This window comes from Microcaecilia unicolor, chromosome 7 (assembly GCF_901765095.1).
Source record: "Microcaecilia unicolor chromosome 7, aMicUni1.1, whole genome shotgun sequence".
Taxonomy (NCBI): domain Eukaryota; kingdom Metazoa; phylum Chordata; class Amphibia; order Gymnophiona; family Siphonopidae; genus Microcaecilia; species Microcaecilia unicolor.
In genome coordinates, this window is record NC_044037.1 from 52,337,533 (window position 1) to 52,356,059 (window position 18,527).

Consider the following 18,527-nt stretch of genomic DNA (forward strand, 5'->3'; position numbering starts at 1 on the left):
TGTCGGTGCCGGGCAAAATGGTAGAGACTATTATAAAGAACAAAATTACAGAGCATATTCAAAAGCATGGATGAGACAAAGTCAACATGGATTTAGCGAAGGGAAATCTTACCTCACCAATCTATTACATTTCTTTGAAGAGGTGAACAAACATGTGGATAAAGGTGAGCCGGTTGATATTGTGTATCTGGATTTTCTGAAGGTGTTTGACAAAGTACCTCATGAAAGACTCCACAGGAAATTGGAGAGGCATGGGATAGGAGGTAGTGTTCTAATATGGATTAAAAACTGGTTAAAAGAAAGAGGGAGTGGAGGAGTGGCCTAGTGGTTAGGGTAGTGGACTTTGGTCCTGGGGAACTGAGGAACTGAGTTCAATTCCCACCTCAGGCACAGGCAGCTCCTTGTGACTCTGGGCAAGTCACTTAACCCTCCATTGCCCCATGTAAGCCGTATTGAGCCTGCCATGAGTGGGAAAGCACGGGGTACAAATGTAACAAAAACAAAGAGTAGGGTTAAATGGTCAGTATTCACAATGGAAGGAGGGTAGTTAGTGGTGTTCCCTAGGGGTCTGTGCTGGGAAAACTACTTTTTAACATATTTATAAATGACCTAGAGATGGGAGTAACTAGTAAGGTAATTAAATTTGCTGATGACACGAAGTTATTCAAAGTTGTTAAATCGCAGGAAGATTGTGAAAAAATTACAAGAGGACCTTACAAGACTGGGCATCTAAATGGCAGATGATGTTTAATGTGAGCAAGTGCAAAATGATGCATGTGGAAAAGAGGAACCCGAATTATAGCTACGTCATGCAAGGTTCAAAGTTAGGAGTCACCGACCAAGAAAGGGATCTAGGTGTCATCATTGCTGATACGTTGAAACCTGCTGCGGCTAAGAAAGCAAATAGAATGTTAGGTATTATTAGGAAAGGAATGGAAAACAAAAATAAGGACGTTATAATGCCTTTGTATCACTTCATGGTGTGACCGTACCTCAAATACTGTGTTCAATTCTGATCGCCGCATCTCAAAAAAGATATAGTGGAATTAGAAAAGGTGCAAAGAAGGGCGACAAAAATGATAAAGGGGATGGGACAACTTCCCTACAAGGAAAGGCTAAAGCGGTAAGGGCTCTTTAGCTTGGAGAAAAGATGGCTGAGGGGAGATATGATAGAGGTCTATAAAATAATGTGTGGAGTTGAATGGGTAGAAGTGAAGCATCTGTTTAAGCTTTCCAAAAATACTAGGACTAGGAGGCATGCGATAAAGCTACCAAGTAATACATTTAAAACGAATCAGAGAAAATGTTTCTTCACTCAACATGTAATTAAACTCTGGAATTCGTTGCCAGAGAATGTGGTAAAGGCGGTTAGCTTAGCAGAGTTTAAAAGAGGTTTGGACGGTTTCCTAAAGGAAAAGTCCATAGACCGTTATTAAATTGGACTTGGGGAAAATCCACTATTTCTGAGATAAGTAGTATAAAATGTTTTGTACTGTTTTGGGAGCATTCTGAAAAACAAAACAGAGAATACAAGAAACGGCAACAGTTGTAAGAGAGTTATTAAAATAGTAAAAATGAATCAATTGGCATTCACAGTTGTTTAACAGCAGCACTGTTCAGCCGTTTTTCTGAGACATGTAATTCAAATTGTTTAAAGAGGCAAAATGTATTCCACCAGAAGGTATAATTCAGAAACTTTGCTGATTTCCAATTTTTAAAAAATTTGTTGAATACCAACATTGAATAAAATATCTATTAGCTTTGGTGCGCAAGAGGATGAAATGAAACATGGATGTTACGAGCGAAATACATCAATGTCAAAGGTCAGTTGTGAACAGCATGCCATGGCTCAGACCAGAAAGCACAAACAGGAGTGCAGTCAAATATCATGTCTTAAAAAAAAACCAGAAGAGGAAGAGCAGCAGAAAGTAAAAGGTCTATTAATTGAGGATCAAACAACAGACCAACCTAAAGATAAAGTTTTATCATCGAGATCAGTGCACCAATATTTAATAATATTTATCTCTAAATAGTTTATAGAATGTGGATACAGCTTTGCCTTCAATTAGAGCAGAATCACACCACAGTCTAAGAGAAGCAGTATTAGCTAAATTGGACAATACTTCAGAAGCTGTAGAAAGAAGGTTATAGAGGTACTAGTAACGAAGGGCCGTTTCAAATCGCAATGAAATGGGCGCTAGCAAGGCTCCCCTCCGTCCCTTTGTGTCTCCGTGTGTCGCCGGCCCCCCTGCAGCCTCCATGCGAGAGCTACAGTGCAGTACAACGTTGGAGCTGAGAATGTGCTCCGCCCTCAACGTCATAACGTTTGACGCGAGGGCGGGGCCCACAGACTGTGATTTTGTGTGGCTTCAGAGCTTCGAACTTACGAACCTGGCTTCAGTGACTTCAGTGCAAATAGAACGTTGAGGGTGAGTTTTATATATATATATAGATTCCCATTGAGACAATTGATTGCCAAAGTATAGGATACTGAGTAACAAGATCAGCAAAAGGGAGTAATTGACCATGCAAGAGGACTTGATTTAGTGGCCAGATTTTACACTTCTGCCATGTTTTCCAACAAATGTATTTTTTCTTATTCATAAGTTTAGGATTATTCTATATATAAATGTTGGGTTCAGATCATAAAGAAATATCAGTAAGCTTGACTAGCTGATGCAGGGCAGTTGGAGCTGAGGATAAAACCTTATAACATTTTAAGAGCACTAGGAAGTTTCATTGCTACAAGCATAGAAATCGGAATAGGAGAACAAATAGATATCTCTGCTAGGAGCCAGATGGGAGCATCACTTTGAGTAAGGGTTGATCGAATCCAAAAGGCACCATTATTTGGCAAAAGAGGCCAGAAGATAGTAATACAGGTCAGGGAAATTAAAGCATCAATTTACCCGAGAGGCTTTGAGTTTACTAAGAGCAATACAGAGTTTTTTTGTTCCTCCACATAAATTTAGGAAACTTCCAATCAATCCATTTATAGACGGATGGAGAACATAAGGAAAGGAGCATAGAAAGTATATGTAATTTTAGAGATGAGTAGAAATTCGTCTCCACCAAGTAAGGTCAAGAGGTGAGCATTTATCAAGATCTTTTATGACTATATTTTTCATTCTAGTAATATTCAGGTTGAGGATCTGCTCAGGATCTTTACGGATAAGAATGCCCAGATATTTAAATGCTTTATCTGTCTAAATAAATCTCATGTGTTGAAAATCTGACGAGGAGGATAAATCATTCAAAGGGATTATCTCTGATTTCTCCTAATAAACCATATAACCAGAGAATTGAGAGTAGGCAGAAACTAGATCAATAAATGCAGGAAGGGAGTACTGCGGCTTAGTGATAAATAAGATGACATCTTCCATGTAGGCTGTCAATTTGATTTGATGAGATTTAGTTTGAATATCACTGATAAGTGGAGACTGCCTTATCGCCAAAAGGAGAGGCTCTAAGGCAAAGTTAAAAAGGAGTGAAAGCAACCTTGACGTCTGCCATGATATAAGGGGATGTCATTAGATAAAGTATCATTAACAGAACTTTGGAGATTGGATTCCAATAAAGCGAATGCTACATACCTGTAGAAGGTATTCTCCGAGGACAGCAGGCTGATTGTTCTCACTGATGGGTGACGTCCACGGCAGCCCCTCCAATCGGAAACTTCACTAGCAAAGTCCTTTGCTAGCCCTCGCGCGCCCGCGCGCACCGCGCATGCGCGGCCGTCTTCCCGCCCGAAACCGGCTCGAGCCGGCCAGTCCAGTATGTAGCAAGACAATACACTTCAAGGGAAGACACAACTCCAAAGGGGAGGCGGGCGGGTTGGTGAGAACAATCAGCCTGCTGTCCTCGGAGAATACCTTCTACAGGTATGTAGCATTCGCTTTCTCCGAGGACAAGCAGGCTGCTTGTTCTCACTGATGGGGTATCCCTAGCCCCCAGGCTCACTCAAAACAACAACCATGGTCAATTGGGCCTCGCAACGGCGAGGCCATAACTGAGATTGACCTAAAAAATTTACCAACTAACTGAGAGTGTAGCCTGGAACAGAACAAACAGGGCCCTCGGGGGGTGGAGTTGGATCCTAAAGCCCAAACAGGTTCTGAAGAACTGACTGCCCGAACCGACTGTCGCGTCGGGTATCCTGCTGCAGGCAGTAATGGGATGTGAATGTGTGGACAGAAGCCCACGTCGCAGCTTTGCAAATTTCTTCAATGGAGGCTGACTTCAAGTGGGCTACCGACGCAGCCATGGCTCTAACATTATGAGCCGTGACATGACCCTCAAGAGCCAGCCCCGCCTGGGCGTAAGTGAAGGAAATGCAATCTGCTAGCCAATTGGATATGGTGCGTTTCCCTACAGCCACTCCCCTCCTATTGGGATCAAAAGAAACAAACAATTGGGCGGACTGTCTGTGGGGCTGTGTCCGCTCCAGGTAGAAGGCCAATGCTCTCTTGCAGTCCAATGTGTGCAGCTGACGTTCAGCAGGGCAGGAATGAGGACGGGGAAAGAATGTTGGCAAGACAATTGACTGGTTCAGATGGAACTCCGACACGACCTTTGGCAGGAACTTAGGGTGAGTGCGGAGGACTACTCTGTTGTGATGAAATTTAGTGTAAGGGGCCTGGGCTACCAGGGCCTGAAGCTCACTGACTCTACGAGCCGAAGTAACTGCCACCAAGAAAATGACCTTCCAGGTCAAGTACTTCGGATGGCATGAATCCAGTGGCTCAAAAGGAGGTTTCATCAGCTGGGTGAGAACGACATTGAGATCCCATGACACTGTAGGAGGCTTGACAGGGGGCTTTGACAAAAGCAAACCTCTCATGAAGCGAACAACTAAAGGCTGTCCTGAGATCGGCTTACCTTCCACTTGGTAATGGTATGCACTGATTGCACTAAGGTGAACTCTTACGGAGTTGGTCTTCAGACCAGACTCAGACAAGTGCAGAAGGTATTCAAGCAGGGTCTGTGTAGGACAAGAGCGAGGATCTAGGGCCTTGCTGTCACACCAGACGGCAAACCTCCTCCAATGAAAGAAGTAACTTCTCTTGGTGGAGTCTTTCCTGGAAGCAAGCAAGATGCGGGAGACACCCTCTGGCAGACCCAAAGAGGCAAAGTCTACGCCCTCAACATCCAGGCCGTGAGAGCCAGGGACTGGAGGTTGGGATGCAGAAGAGCCCCTTCGTCCTGCGTGATGAGGGTCGGAAAACACTCCAATCTCCACGGTTCTTCGGAGGATAACTCCAGAAGAAGGGGGAACCAGATCTGACGCGGCCAAAAAGGAGCAATCAGAATCATGGTGCCTCGGTCTTGCTTGAGTTTCAACAAAGTCTTCCCCACCAGAGGGATGGGAGGATAAGCATACAGGAGGCCCTCCCCCCAATCCAGGAGGAAGGCATCCGACGCCAGTCTGCCGTGGGCCTGAAGCCTGGAACAGAACTGAGGGACCTTGTGGTTCACTTGAGATGCGAAGAGATCCACCAGGGGGGTGCCCCACGCCTGGAAGATCTGTCGCACTACACGGGAATTGAGCGACCACTCGTGAGGTTGCATAATCCTGCTCAACCTGTCGGCCAGACTGTTGTTTACGCCTGCCAGATATGTGGCTTGGAGCACCATGCCTTGACGGCGAGCCCAGAGCCACATGCTGACGGCTTCCTGACACAGGGGGCGAGATCCGGTGCCCCCCTGCTTGTTGACATAGTACATGGCAACCTGATTGTCTGTCTGAATTTGGATAATTTGGTGGGACAGCCGATCTCTGAAAGCCTTCAGAGCGTTCCAGATCGTTCGCAACTCCAGAAGGTTGATCTGTAGATCGCTTTCTTGGAGGGACCACCTTCCTTGGGTGTGAAGCCCATCGACATGAGCTCCCCATCCCAGGAGAGACGCATCCGTGGTCAGCACTTTTTGTGGCTGAGGAATTTGGAAGGGACGTCCCAGAGTCAAATTGGAGCAAATCGTCCACCAATACAGGGATTCGAGAAAACTCGTGGACAGGTGGATCACGTCCTCTAGACCCCCAGCGGCCTGATACCACTGGGAGGCTAGGGTCCATTGAGCAGATCTCATGTGAAGGCGGGCCATGGGAGTCACATGAACTGTGGAGGCCATGTGGCCCAGCAATCTCAACATCTGCCGAGCTGTGATCTGCTGGGACGCTCGCACCCGCGAGACGAGGGACAACAAGTTGTTGGCCCTCGCCTCTGGGAGATAGGCGCGAGCCGTCCGAGAATCCAGCAGGGCTCCGATGAATTCGAGTTTCTGCACTGGGAGAAGATGGGACTTTGGGTAATTTATCACAAACCCCAGTAGCTCCAGGAGGCGAATAGTCATCTGCATGGACTGCAGGGCTCCTGCCTCGGATGTGTTCTTCACCAGCCAATCGTCGAGATATGGGAACACGTGCACCCCCAGCCTGCGAAGCGCCGCTGCTACCACAGCTAGGCACTTTGTGAACACCCTGGGCGCAGAGGCGAGCCCAAAGGGTAGCACACAGTACTGGAAGTGGCGTGTGCCCAGCTGAAATCGCAGATACTGTCTGTGAGCTGGCAGTATCGGGATGTGTGTGTAGGCATCCTTCAAGTCCAGAGAGCATAGCCAATCGTTTTGCTGAATCATGGGGAGAAGGGTGCCCAGGGAAAGCATCCTGAACTTTTCTTTTACGAGATATTTGTTCAGGGCCCTTAGGTCTAGGATGGGACGCATCCCCCCTGTTTTCTTTTCCACAAGGAAGTACCTGGAATAGAATCCCAGCCCTTCTTGCCCGGATGGCACGGGCTCGACCGCATTGGCGCTGAGAAGGGCGGAGAGTTCCTCTGCAAGTACCTGCTTGTGCTGGAAGCTGTAGGACTGAGCTCCCGGTGGACAATTTGGAGGTTGTGAGGCCAAATTGAGGGTGTATCCTTGCCGGACTATTTGGAGAACCCACTGATCGGAGGTTATGAGAGGCCACCTTTGGTGAAAAGCTTTCAACCTCCCTCCGACAGGCAGGTCGCCCGGCACTGACACTTGGATGTCGGCTATGCTCTGCTGGAGCCAGTCAAAAGCTCGCCCCTTGCTTTTGCTGGGGAGCCGCGGGGCCTTGCTGAGTCGCACGCTGCTGACGAGAGCGAGCGCGCTGGGGCTTAGCCTGGGCCGCAGGCTGTCGGGAAGGAGGATTGTACCTACGCTTGCCAGAAGTATAGGGAACAGTCTTCCTTCCCCCGAAAAATCGTCTACCTGTAGAGGTAGAAGCTGAAGGCTGCCGGCGGGCGAACTTGTCGAATGCGGTGTCCCGCTGGTGGAGAGACTCTACCACCTGTTCGACTTTTTCGCCAAAAATGTTATCCGCACGGCAAGGCGAGTCCGCAATCCGCTGCTGGATTCTATTCTCCAGGTCGGCGGCACGCAGCCATGAGAGCCTGCGCATCACCACACCTTGAGCAGCGGCCCTGGACGCAACATCAAAAGTGTCATAAACTCCTCTGGCCAGGAATTTTCTGCACGCCTTCAGCTGCCTGACCACCTCCTGAAAAGGCTTGGCTTGCTCAGGGGGAAGAGCATCAACCAAGCCCGCCAACTGTCGCACATTGTTCCGCATGTGTATGCTCGTGTAGAGCTGGTAAGACTGGATCTTGGACACGAGCATAGAGGAATGGTAGGCCTTCCTCCCAAAGGAGTCTAAGGTTCTAGCGTCCTTGCCCGGGGGCGCCGAAGCATGTTCCCTAGAACTCTTAGCCTTCTTTAGGGCCAAATCCACAACTCCAGAGTCATGAGGCAACTGAGTGCGCATCAGCTCTGGGTCCCCATGGATCCGGTACTGGGACTCGATCTTCTTGGGAATGTGGGGATTAGTTAATGGCTTGGTCCAGTTCGCAAGCAATGTCTTCTTCAGGACATGGTGCAAGGGAACAGTGGACGCTTCCTTAGGTGGAGAAGGATAGTCCAGGAGCTCAAACATTTCAGCCCTGGGCTCGTCCTCCACAACCACCGGGAAGGGGATGGCCGTAGACATCTCCCGGACAAAGGAGGCAAAAGACAGACTCTCGGGAGGAGAAAGCTGTCTCTCAGGAGAGGGAGTGGGATCAGACGGAAGACCCGCAGACTCCTCGTCAGAGAAATATCTGGGATCTTCCTCTTCCTCCCACGAGGCCTCACCCTCGGTGTCAGACACAAGCTCACGGACCTGTGTCTGCAACCTCGCCCTGCTCGACTCCGTGGAACCCCGTCCACGATGGGGGCGTCGAGAGGTAGACTCCCTCGCCCGCATCGGCGAAGCTCCCTCCGCCGACGTAGTCGGGGAGCCTTCCTGGGAGGTGGCCGCGGTCGGCACCGCACGCGGTACCGACGTCGGGGACCTCAACCTGGGCGATGGGCCAGCCGGCGCCACGCTCGACGGTACCGGTGGCGCAAGCACCGCCGGTACCGGAGGGGTAGGGCGCAACAGCTCTCCCAGAATCTCTGGGAGAACGGCCCGGAGGCTCTCGTTTAGAGTGGCTGCAGAGAAAGGCTGAGAGGTCGATGCAGGCGTCGACGTCAGTACCTGTTCCGGGCGTGGAGGCTGTTCCGGGCTGTCCAGAGCGGAGCGCATCGACACCTCCTGAACAGAGGGTGAGCGGTCCTCTCGGTGCCGATGCCTGCTGGGTGCCGACTCCCTCGGCGACCCAGAGCTCTCGGTGCCGACACGGGGAGGAGACCGGTGTCGATGCTTCTTCGATTTCTTCCGAAGCATGTCACCGGAGCTCCCCGGCACCGACGAGGAGGACGTCGAATCCATCCGTCGCTTCCTCGGGGCCGAGACTGAAGAAGGTCGATCTCGGGGGGGCTGTACCGCAGGAGCCCTCAGGGTAGGAGGAGACCCACCCGAGGGCTCACCGCCACCAGCAGGGGAATGGACAGCCCTCACCTGCACTCCACCCGATGCACCACCGTCCGACGACATCAGCAGACGAGGTCCTGGTACCACCGACGTCGATGCAGCTATCCGATGTCTCGGCGCCGATGCAGAGGCCCGATGCCTCGATGCACTCGATGCAGGGGCGGCCGAGGAAGATGGTCTGGACGCTCACGACGTCGATGCACTCGAAGATCCCGGTGCCGATGCCGACGAAGAGCCCGAGAACAACACGTTCCACTGGGCTAGTCTCGCTACCTGAGTCCGCCTTTGAAGCAGGGAACACAGACTGCAGTTCTGAGGGCGGTGCTCGGCCCCCAGACACTGAAGACACAACGAGTGTCGATCAGTGAGCGAGATAACCCGGGCGCACTGGGTGCACTTCTTGAAGCCGCTGGAAGGCTTCGATGTCATGGGCGGAAAAATCACGCCGGCGAAATCAAAAGCCGAAATGGCGAAATTTGAAGCACCAAATTTAGAGGGAGAAAAAATCTCGACCGAGGCCGAAAAGAGGCCTTCCCCGACGACGAAAGAAAACTTACCGGGGCAAAAAAGCTGGAAGTACGGGGAGGATTTACACGAAACCCGGCGAGAGGTTTCCGGAGCACTTCCCGACTAAGGTAAAGCTTTCCCGAAGGAAAAAAACATGCTCAAAACAAATTGGACGCGCGAGGTCGACTTTCCGGGGCTCGACACGGCGAAAACACGACCGTACCGAGTGCGGACAAAAGAAGACTGGCCGGCTCGAGCCGGTTTCAGGCGGGAAGACGGCCGCGCATGCGCGGTGCACGCGGGCGCGCGAGGGCTAGCAAAGGACTTTGCTAGTGAAGTTTCCGATTGGAGGGGCTGCCGTGGACGTCACCCATCAGTGAGAACAAGCAGCCTGCTTGTCCTCGGAGAAAAAGCTTTAATCCACACAATGAATGTTTGACCAAAGTCACACCATCCGAGAACCTGCAGTACTAAAGGCCATTCAACACGGTCGAAAGCTTTATCAGCATCTAATGCAAGACCCACTTCAGGCTCTGGGATGGTCTTAGCAATATGGTTAACAGCATGAAAAAGTCTTAGGTTATCTCCAATGCATCTATGTTTAATGAAACCTACTTGAGCAGAGTTAATCAATTGACCTGTGATTTTGTTCAGTCTCTCAGTGAGAATTTTGGCAAGGATTTTATAATCCAGGTTTAAAGAGGGAAATGGGCCTATAATTTTGCACTCTACAGGGATCCCATCCTGGTTTAGTGGCAAGTATGATTGTGGCTTCGGTGAACCTCTGTTGTTTCTCAGGGGGAGCTTGTATAAAATTAGGCATGTTAGAAGATGAGGAGCTAACAGAAACCTAAATTTCTTATAAAAATTCTGGAGTAATGCCAACAGGACCAGGAGCTTTGTTTGCAGCAAGTGAAGTGGCTGAAAGCAGTTCTTGTTCAGAAATAGGAGAATCTACATTTTCCTTTGCAGTAAAGTGTAAGATGTACGATAGTAGCTAAAAAATTAAAAATATCCTGAGCACATCCTGTAGCCTCAGATGTAAAAAGAGAAGAATAAACATGTTCAAACAATATAGCTTTATCTTTAGCAGAGTTAATAATTTCTCCCTGATCATTTTGAACAACAGATATATATATATGTTCTTTTCTCCTCTTCCCTTTTAAAAATTTAGCTAATAATTTGTCAACTTTGTTGTTACCAGAATAATGACCAGAAGCTTAAATGAAACGTAACTTTTTGCTTTTCTGGAAACTACTGAATTATACTCACACTTAACTTTAAGAATTTGGTGGTAAATGGATGGATTGGAATCAATCATGTATATAGCTTCTAATCGCTTAATGTTTTGCTCAAGGGCAAAAGTTTGTAAGGTCCCCTCGTACTGATGCCTGTAAGTTTCCCAAATAGTGGACGGGGTCAATTCAGGAGATTCATTCCTAAAGATTCCTTAGTGAATGCTAATATCCTATTAATGGAAACTTCATCATTTAAAATGGCATCGTTAAGCATCCAGGAAGGAGAGGAGTGTGAAAGTGATGAAAAGTGTAGAAAACCTGCAGTATGATCAGATAAATGTATAGGATGTATACTGGATGAAGACAGGACCAAGAAAGGGATTTGGTCGATAATACACTGAAACCTAAAATGATAGCGGGGATGGGACGACTTCCCTATAAAGAAAGACTAAGGAGGCTAGGGCTTTTCAGCTTGGAGAAGAGACAGCTGAGGCGAGACATGATAGAGTTATATAAAATGATGAGTGGAGTGGAACAGGTGGATGTGAAGCGTCTGCTCACGCTTTCCAAAAATACTAGGACTAGGGGGCATGCGATGAAACTACAATGTAGTAAATTTAAACAAATTGGAGAAAACTTTTCTTCACCCAACGCGTAATTAAACTCTGGAATTCGTTGCCGGAGAACGTGGTGAAGGTGGTTAGCTTAGCAGAGTTTAAAAAGGGGTTAGACGGTTTCCTAAAGAACAAATCCATAAACCACTACTAAATGGACTTGGGAAAAATCCACAATTCCGGGAATAACATGTATAGAATGTTTGTACGTTTAGGAAACTCGCCAGGTGCCCTTGGCCTGGATTGGCCGCTGTTGTGGACAGGATGCTGGGCTCGATGGACCCTTGGTCTTTTCCCAGTGTGGCATTACTTATGTACTTATGTAATACAGAGCAAAAAGACTTAGAAATGAGAAAATAATCCAGTCTAGCATAGGAGTTGTGTGAAGGACAGAAGTGTGTAAAATCTTTAGATGAAGGATGTAAGATCCGCCACGCATTACCTAGGTCGGCATTAATAAGTAAGTTTTGGTGTACCAGAAGCATTTTCAATTTAGAGGGTATACAGGAAGAAGACCTATCTAAGTAGATATCAAGAGGTTGGTTAAAATCACCAGAAATTATTAGGAGACCAGATTTATGTTGCAACATAGTCAAACATAAATCTATATATATAAAACTCACCCTCAACGTTCTATTGTCTGACGTCACTGAAGCCAAAGTTCGTAAGTTCAAAGCTCTGAAGCCACGAAAATCACAGTCTCGGGGCCCCGCCCTCATGTCAAACGTTATGACGTTGAGGGCGGAGCAATTCACTCACATCGACGGCGGCCAGGGCAGCGCAATGGGCCACCCACTGACGACGAAGATGCGTTGGCTGGGGGGGCCACATTCACACATCGATGGCGGAAACAGCGGCGCAATGCCGTCACTAACAATGAAGGTGCGTTGGGTGGGGGGCCAGAGGAAAGCCTTGCTAGCGCCCGTTTCATTGGCGCCAGAAACGGGCCTTTTTTTACTAGTTTCTATTAAATTCAGGTGAATCGGTGATGGAAGCATAAACATTTGCAAAAGTATAATCAACAGCATATATAGTTGCACACATTAAAGACCATCTGCCATCAGAATCAGAGAGACTTTAAGTGATTTTTGCATTTAAAAAGTTATTAAATAAAATTGAGACTCCTCTTTTTGTCTTAATTGCAGGAGAGTGAAAAGTACTGTCAAATCCTGGAATATGAAATTTAGGACAATCATATATAAGGAGATGAGTTTTCTGTAAATAAAATAATACCAGGATTTAAAGATTTTAAATAGTTAGAAATTCTCTTCCTCTTAATGGGGTGATTCAACCCATTGACATTAAATGTAATGACATGAAGGTCATACATAAGCTAATACAGAAAAAAAACAAGGGATTGAATGCCAAGAATCTTAGCATATGGGTACCTAAATGTGAAGGAAAACAAAACGTTAGACACTATTAAAAAGCATATGGTTAGCAAGTGCCTCAGTAGAACCACAATAGTAACCCACTGCAACAAGCAGGATTACTTGGAACAAAAATAAGATAAGAGAATACATCCATGTGCAAGATTGGACTGGAGTTCGTGAGAATGCTCTGGGGGGTGTTGTAAAACCGGAAGCCATAAGAAAAATCCAATAAACGAGTTCTCCTTAAAGAGGATACCGTGTAGAAGAAGAAAAGTCCAGTGATAGCTGATGCATCAGAGTCAATAAAGAAGACTTGATAATGCAATCACTGAACTTGAAAGTATGCAGTGTCATATCCAATCACTGTATTAAAACTAGGAGAGAAGCACAATTAAAGTCATTGCATTTTAATCGATTCAAGAACAAGTTTGAGAGTTCCTGAAGATTCCAGGTAAGTACTTGTGAGATTATTGTAGGTAATTTTCATCTTGGCAGGGTGGGTAAGTCCAAATTTGGCTCCAATGTCTTTCAGAGGCTGACGAAGTTTGAGAAATTCTTTTCTCTTTACTTGGTATAAAATAGATGATTTGCAGCTTGTGTTGCATTCAGAATGGCTAAGGCATGTCGATGTATGAGTAATTTGGCAATAATTCGCCTCGGGAACATTGCTGAGGGTAAAAGCCTTGAAGGCACATGATGCGCCCTTTTGATTTCCAACGTAGGAGAAAACTGAAGGTTGGGCAGGCTAGGGAGCCATTCTATTAGAAAGAGGATAGGATCCGATCCTTCTGTGGACTCAGGAAGCCCAAGAATACAAATATTGCATCTTCTGTTCCGATTAGACAAGTCCTCCAAGTCTCTTTGTAATATCTGGATGTCCTGATCATGCTTTGTTATGCAAGTCAGCTTTTCAGTGAAGGATTTCGATTGTGTTTCTCGTGTATCAAGGCGATGACACACTTCTGAAAACTGAGCAGTTGAAGTCTCTGTCTCAGAACAGACAGCCTTAGTAGCAGCAACGTGCTCCGTCATAATAGATTTAAATGCTCTCATTTCTTGCAGAAGTAGTTCTAATCGAGACTCTGAGTTTTCCAACTCCATTTTTTCAAGTGTACTCAGTTCAGGCTTGGGCCTCTTACCAGATGGAGAAGGCGAAGCAGGGATATCCTGCTTTCCACTTCTATTAGCAGCCATAGGACAAGCAGGGAGTAAGTAGTAAAGAAATGCTGTGTCCAAAAGTGGAGAATAAATTGATTTTCTGCCATAAAAAGGCTCTGGATAGAAGAGCACTCACCCCATGCGTCTTTATGGAACACTGGCCAAACTCCGTCCCAACTGAATATAGTTCTAAAATAGTTAAAATTCAAGAAAACTAACATTGATTTCTTAGCTTCTTGTGTACATTATGTGGTTTTGCACAAGACAAGCAGATTTTCTTTTAAACTAGGATTTTGACTATTGCATTACAGATAATTTTAAACAACAAAGAAAAATTATGTTCAGTCAAAAAAAAAAAAAAAAGATACATCATAAATTTCATCACATGGTGCATATAGTAGAGAACCGAGCAAAAATAATAAAGTAGAAAGGAAAACCAGAAGAAACCTCCCCTCCTATTAAAACATCTACTACAACCTAAAATAACACACAGAAAGAATAAGAGTAGACAAATTACAGATAAATTAAACACTTTTAGTCTGACGAAATCTATCCAGCTGCAATGGATCCAAACACACACCGATTCCACTGAAAATTATTTATGATTTATTTATATTCCACCTTATCCAAGGCAGATCAAAATTAACACACACAATAAATTAAACATACTAAACAACATCCAACAGAATTAAAGTATAACAGTTGTGTGATTATTCCCCTCTGCAACAAATCTCCCCATCCCACACCACCCCATGCAAGTAACATACAGGGATCTTTTACTAAAGCTTAACTCGCGTTATCTGCGGCAGGGTCCATAGGAATAAAATGGGCCCTGCTCCAGATACCTTGAGCTAAGCTTTAGTAAAAGACCCTCATAATTATCCCAAATCACAGACAATGTCACAAAATGCCACACCAAGTGGCAAAAGATTGGGAGAAAAAATATCCTTTCAAATGTCGCAAATGATACTGTATTTGCCATCTGCCTCAAACAGAACTGCAACTGGTTCCATGCAACTGGGCTTGCAAAAGAAAATGCACCCTTCCACATCTCTTTGAGATGCACCTTAGCTAGATTAGGAAGTGACAAAAGAAATGCTCCCTTAGACCTCAGTGGCCAGCTAGGCTTATGAACATCGGACAAATAAGTAGCAGCAGTATGCCAAAATACTTTTAAAGTATCAGAAGTAAAAACTTAAATCTCCTTCTAGTTGGCACAGGATGCCAAGAAAACATAGATAAAAAAAAATACACTCACAGTAAGCACCTGTGGTTTCAAAACAAGATCTCTTTTCACTTAAACTAAGCTTTAAAAATCATGACTTACCAGAGTGGCTCTTCCAGTAATGTCATCCTGCATAGCTTCATAAAACCCAGCGATTTCACTATATTGAATCTACCTTTGTTAGATAATATCTTAGGTAATCACCCAGCTAGTTTTTGTTGTCAGTAGTTTCCAGGGGGAAGTGAAGTCTTTGGAGCTGTATATTTTTTAATATTTGTATCTGATCCAGCAAAATCAATAACTCTGACAATTAAACTCATATCATGCTACACCTTCAGTCTCACAAGACAGGCAAGGTGAATAAAGAATAAAGGAATCCTGTTCAGAAGGAAAGGATCCTCAGGAGCTTAACCGAGATTGGATAGCAGAGCCGGTAGTGGGAGGCGGGGCTGGAGGTTGGGAGGCGGGGATAGTGCGGGGCAGACTTATACGGTCTGTGCCAGAGCCAGTGGTGGGAGGCGGGACTGGAGGCTGGGAGGCAGGGATAGCGCTGGGCAGACTTATACGGTCTGTGCCAGAGCCGGTGGTGGGAGGCGGGGATAGTGCTGGGCAGACTTATACGGTCTATGCCAGAGCCGGTGGTTGGGAGGCGTGGCTAGTGCTGGGCAGACTTATACGGTCTGTGCCCTGAAGAGCACAGGTACAAATCAAAGAAGGGTATACACAAAAGTAGCACACATGAGTTGTCTTGTTGGGCAGACTGGATGGACCGTGCAGGTCTTTTTCTGCCGTCATCTACTATGTTACTATGTTACTATGTAATTATTCATACTGTTAATTTTCTTTCCTTGATTCCTGCCAGACCAGTCCAAATGAATGGATTGTGTTCCTTTTGTATATAATGAACCTAACTAGGCCCTGTCAAATACAGGTTCAGAGACCTAAAGCTGTCAACCAGACCTAAAAATCATGTCCTCTGCATAACCCAGAGACTCATGAGCTCTTGTGACAGGCTTGCTGACAGGCTTACAGAAAAGATAACATGAAGCAACTTTCCATGCAAGGTGCTTACGAAAGAATGTAGTTTAGGGGCTTTTTCAGATATAATGAGTGGAACATAGATAAATGATTGCTGGCGAAATGGAACATGCTGATTAGGATGATGTTGCTTTAGCCTTGTCTAATAATCTTGATCAGTGGTCGAAACTAATAATTAGCAACATTGTAGTCGAAACTAATGCTAATGAACTGTAGGAGCTGTATAATTTTAGAAGAGTATAAAAGGTGATAAATGACAGGACAAAATTGGAGAAGTACTCAGAGATTGCACTCCTGTGTAGCTTTGTTGTAATCCATGAGAAAAGAAACATAGTTTGTTTTCTTGCTTGGTAAGTAATAAAAAGAATATTTTCTCATCTCTGTGTGGCCTTCACTTCTTCTCTCCCTAACTGTATGAGTGTGTGGAACATTCTATTGGGTTGGGGAGGACAGAAGATTTAACACTTTCCTAACAGCAGATGGAGATAATGAACCTTTCCAGCGACATCATTGGTAGGTACATGGAGCTGGTGTAGCCTGGAAATCTCCAATAAGCAAATGCCAAAAGCAGAAATTCACAATGATACCTACTGTATCAGCACCTCATCAACTCCTGCAGAGTTTGATTATAACCTATTCGAAAACCTAATTGTTTGTTTTACAACTATAAACAGGAAAAAGAAAGGAACCAATAGAGAGAAAATGGACAGGCTGAGTCTAAATGACACTCCAGAGAGTGAAATCCCAGCTGCTGAATTCTTCTTGGGTGGGACCTGGACTGGTCTGGCACAATTCATGGAAAGAAAATTAACAGGTATGACTAATTTCACTTCTCTTTCAGTCCACAGTAATGAAATGTAGAAGAGCAGTACTTCAGTGGGTAGAAGACAAGGCTCCATGTCGCACCTCCATATGCTCCAAGGTGGCAATTCTACTAGGTGCCACAGTGTAGGCTTGATGTCGTGCATTAAATGCCAAATTCTGTAATGACATCAGAACGCTTATATTCCATTATGGAATACAAGCCTACATTTAGGCATGACCACTTATGTCATGTCAACAGCAGGCGTAAATGGGTGCAGATAAGTGCATCATGGTACGCACGTAATAGTATTCTAATATGCTGGTGCCATGCTCAATGCTCGCCCGTGCTCAGGCCACATGTACACCCTTGTTGCACTTTTGCACCCAAGGAACGTAAGCATTCCCTTACAGAATAGCACCTACTGTTATCTGCGTGCCTAAGTGCCAATTAAGACATCAATTATGCGCACTTTGCACATTTAATTGTATGTGCCCAGTTATACACAGTGTCCAGAAAAAAACAGGAATCCTAACACTTCCAAATAACCTAAAAATATCCTACTGTAGCAGAAACTTCTGCCTGAAATTCAAAACATTTCTGAGTACTTTATTTTTGAACAGGATGGAGGCTCCAGCGCATTGAGTTCGCGAAATAGTTGAGCTCTTAATTAACGAAACCCCAGAATTCATTGAGCTGACAGCTCAGCGACATCGAAGACTTCAAAGTGTCCTCCTTCAACCCTGACACATTCAGAAACACAAATTATGAATTAACTAAGAAAAAAAACCACATTATACTAACGTATTTTCAAAGGTCATACTAAATATTTAAATACTTGCAAAGTATTTTGAAACGATATAAGGTTTCCCTTTATTTCCAGCCACTAATTGCCCTGCAAGTTTGTAGTGCTTCACCAAAGAATGCAGCAGAGACCAGGTCACCGGCATGCAGATCCCCAAAAAAGTAAAACAGACTTTATGCTGCTTATCCTAGAAATAAGCAGTGGATTTTCCCAAATAATGGCTTATGGCCTTTTCTTTTAGGAAACTGTCCAAACCTTTTTTAAACACTGCTAAGGTAACTACGTTTATCACATTCTCTTGAGTTTAATTATACGTTAAGTGATGAAATATTTTCTCCTGTCTTTTCTCTTGTGAATTCCTCTTCCTCCTTTTTCATTACATCCTACTCTTCCAATTATAAGCTGCCCCATTTTTAAGATATTTGACTCCTCTCACTCCTTGCCCCACCACCAGACTATACCATAAAGAGGAAGCAGACCACACTGTGTTGTTACCAACAGTCAACTCTGACTCAAAGGCACATCCGACATGCAATCTGAACTGTTTTTTTTTTTTCAGGCCTATTCCGTTTCTACTGTGACTTTCAGATGATTCAGGAAAAAATAAAGGTGTGTACCAGTAATCCAATTATTTACAACTAAGAATATATAAGAAAAATATAAAAGGAAGGAAAAGCCAACAAATAAATACTTTTAAAGTTCTCCTAAAAAAAAGTAATAGAATATGATCTCAACAATATTCTTACCTGCTGTGAACTATCACCATTAACCATATGAGGTAGAAGTGGTACTTCACTGAGTAAAGTTGTGGCTTCCAGGGGAGGAGGCTGGTCGGCCATCACAGCTGAAATGATCATTCATTGACAGTTTCTCCCACACCCTGAAAAAGAAA

General features: G+C 45.3%; 1 protein-coding gene across 2 annotated transcripts in view; it reads right to left on the bottom strand.

The window, feature by feature from the left end:
* LOC115473827 (fibronectin type-III domain-containing protein 3A-like) overlaps positions 1–18,527 on the bottom strand; it is a 175,980-nt gene that overhangs the window by 125,171 nt on the left and 32,282 nt on the right. For both annotated transcript variants that reach the window (XM_030208946.1, XM_030208948.1), the window contains exon 2: positions 18,382–18,515. In XM_030208946.1, the coding sequence (XP_030064806.1) occupies positions 18,382–18,492 (111 nt within the window). In that variant the 5' untranslated portion in view covers positions 18,493–18,515. The remainder of the gene's footprint in view (positions 1–18,381; positions 18,516–18,527) is intronic.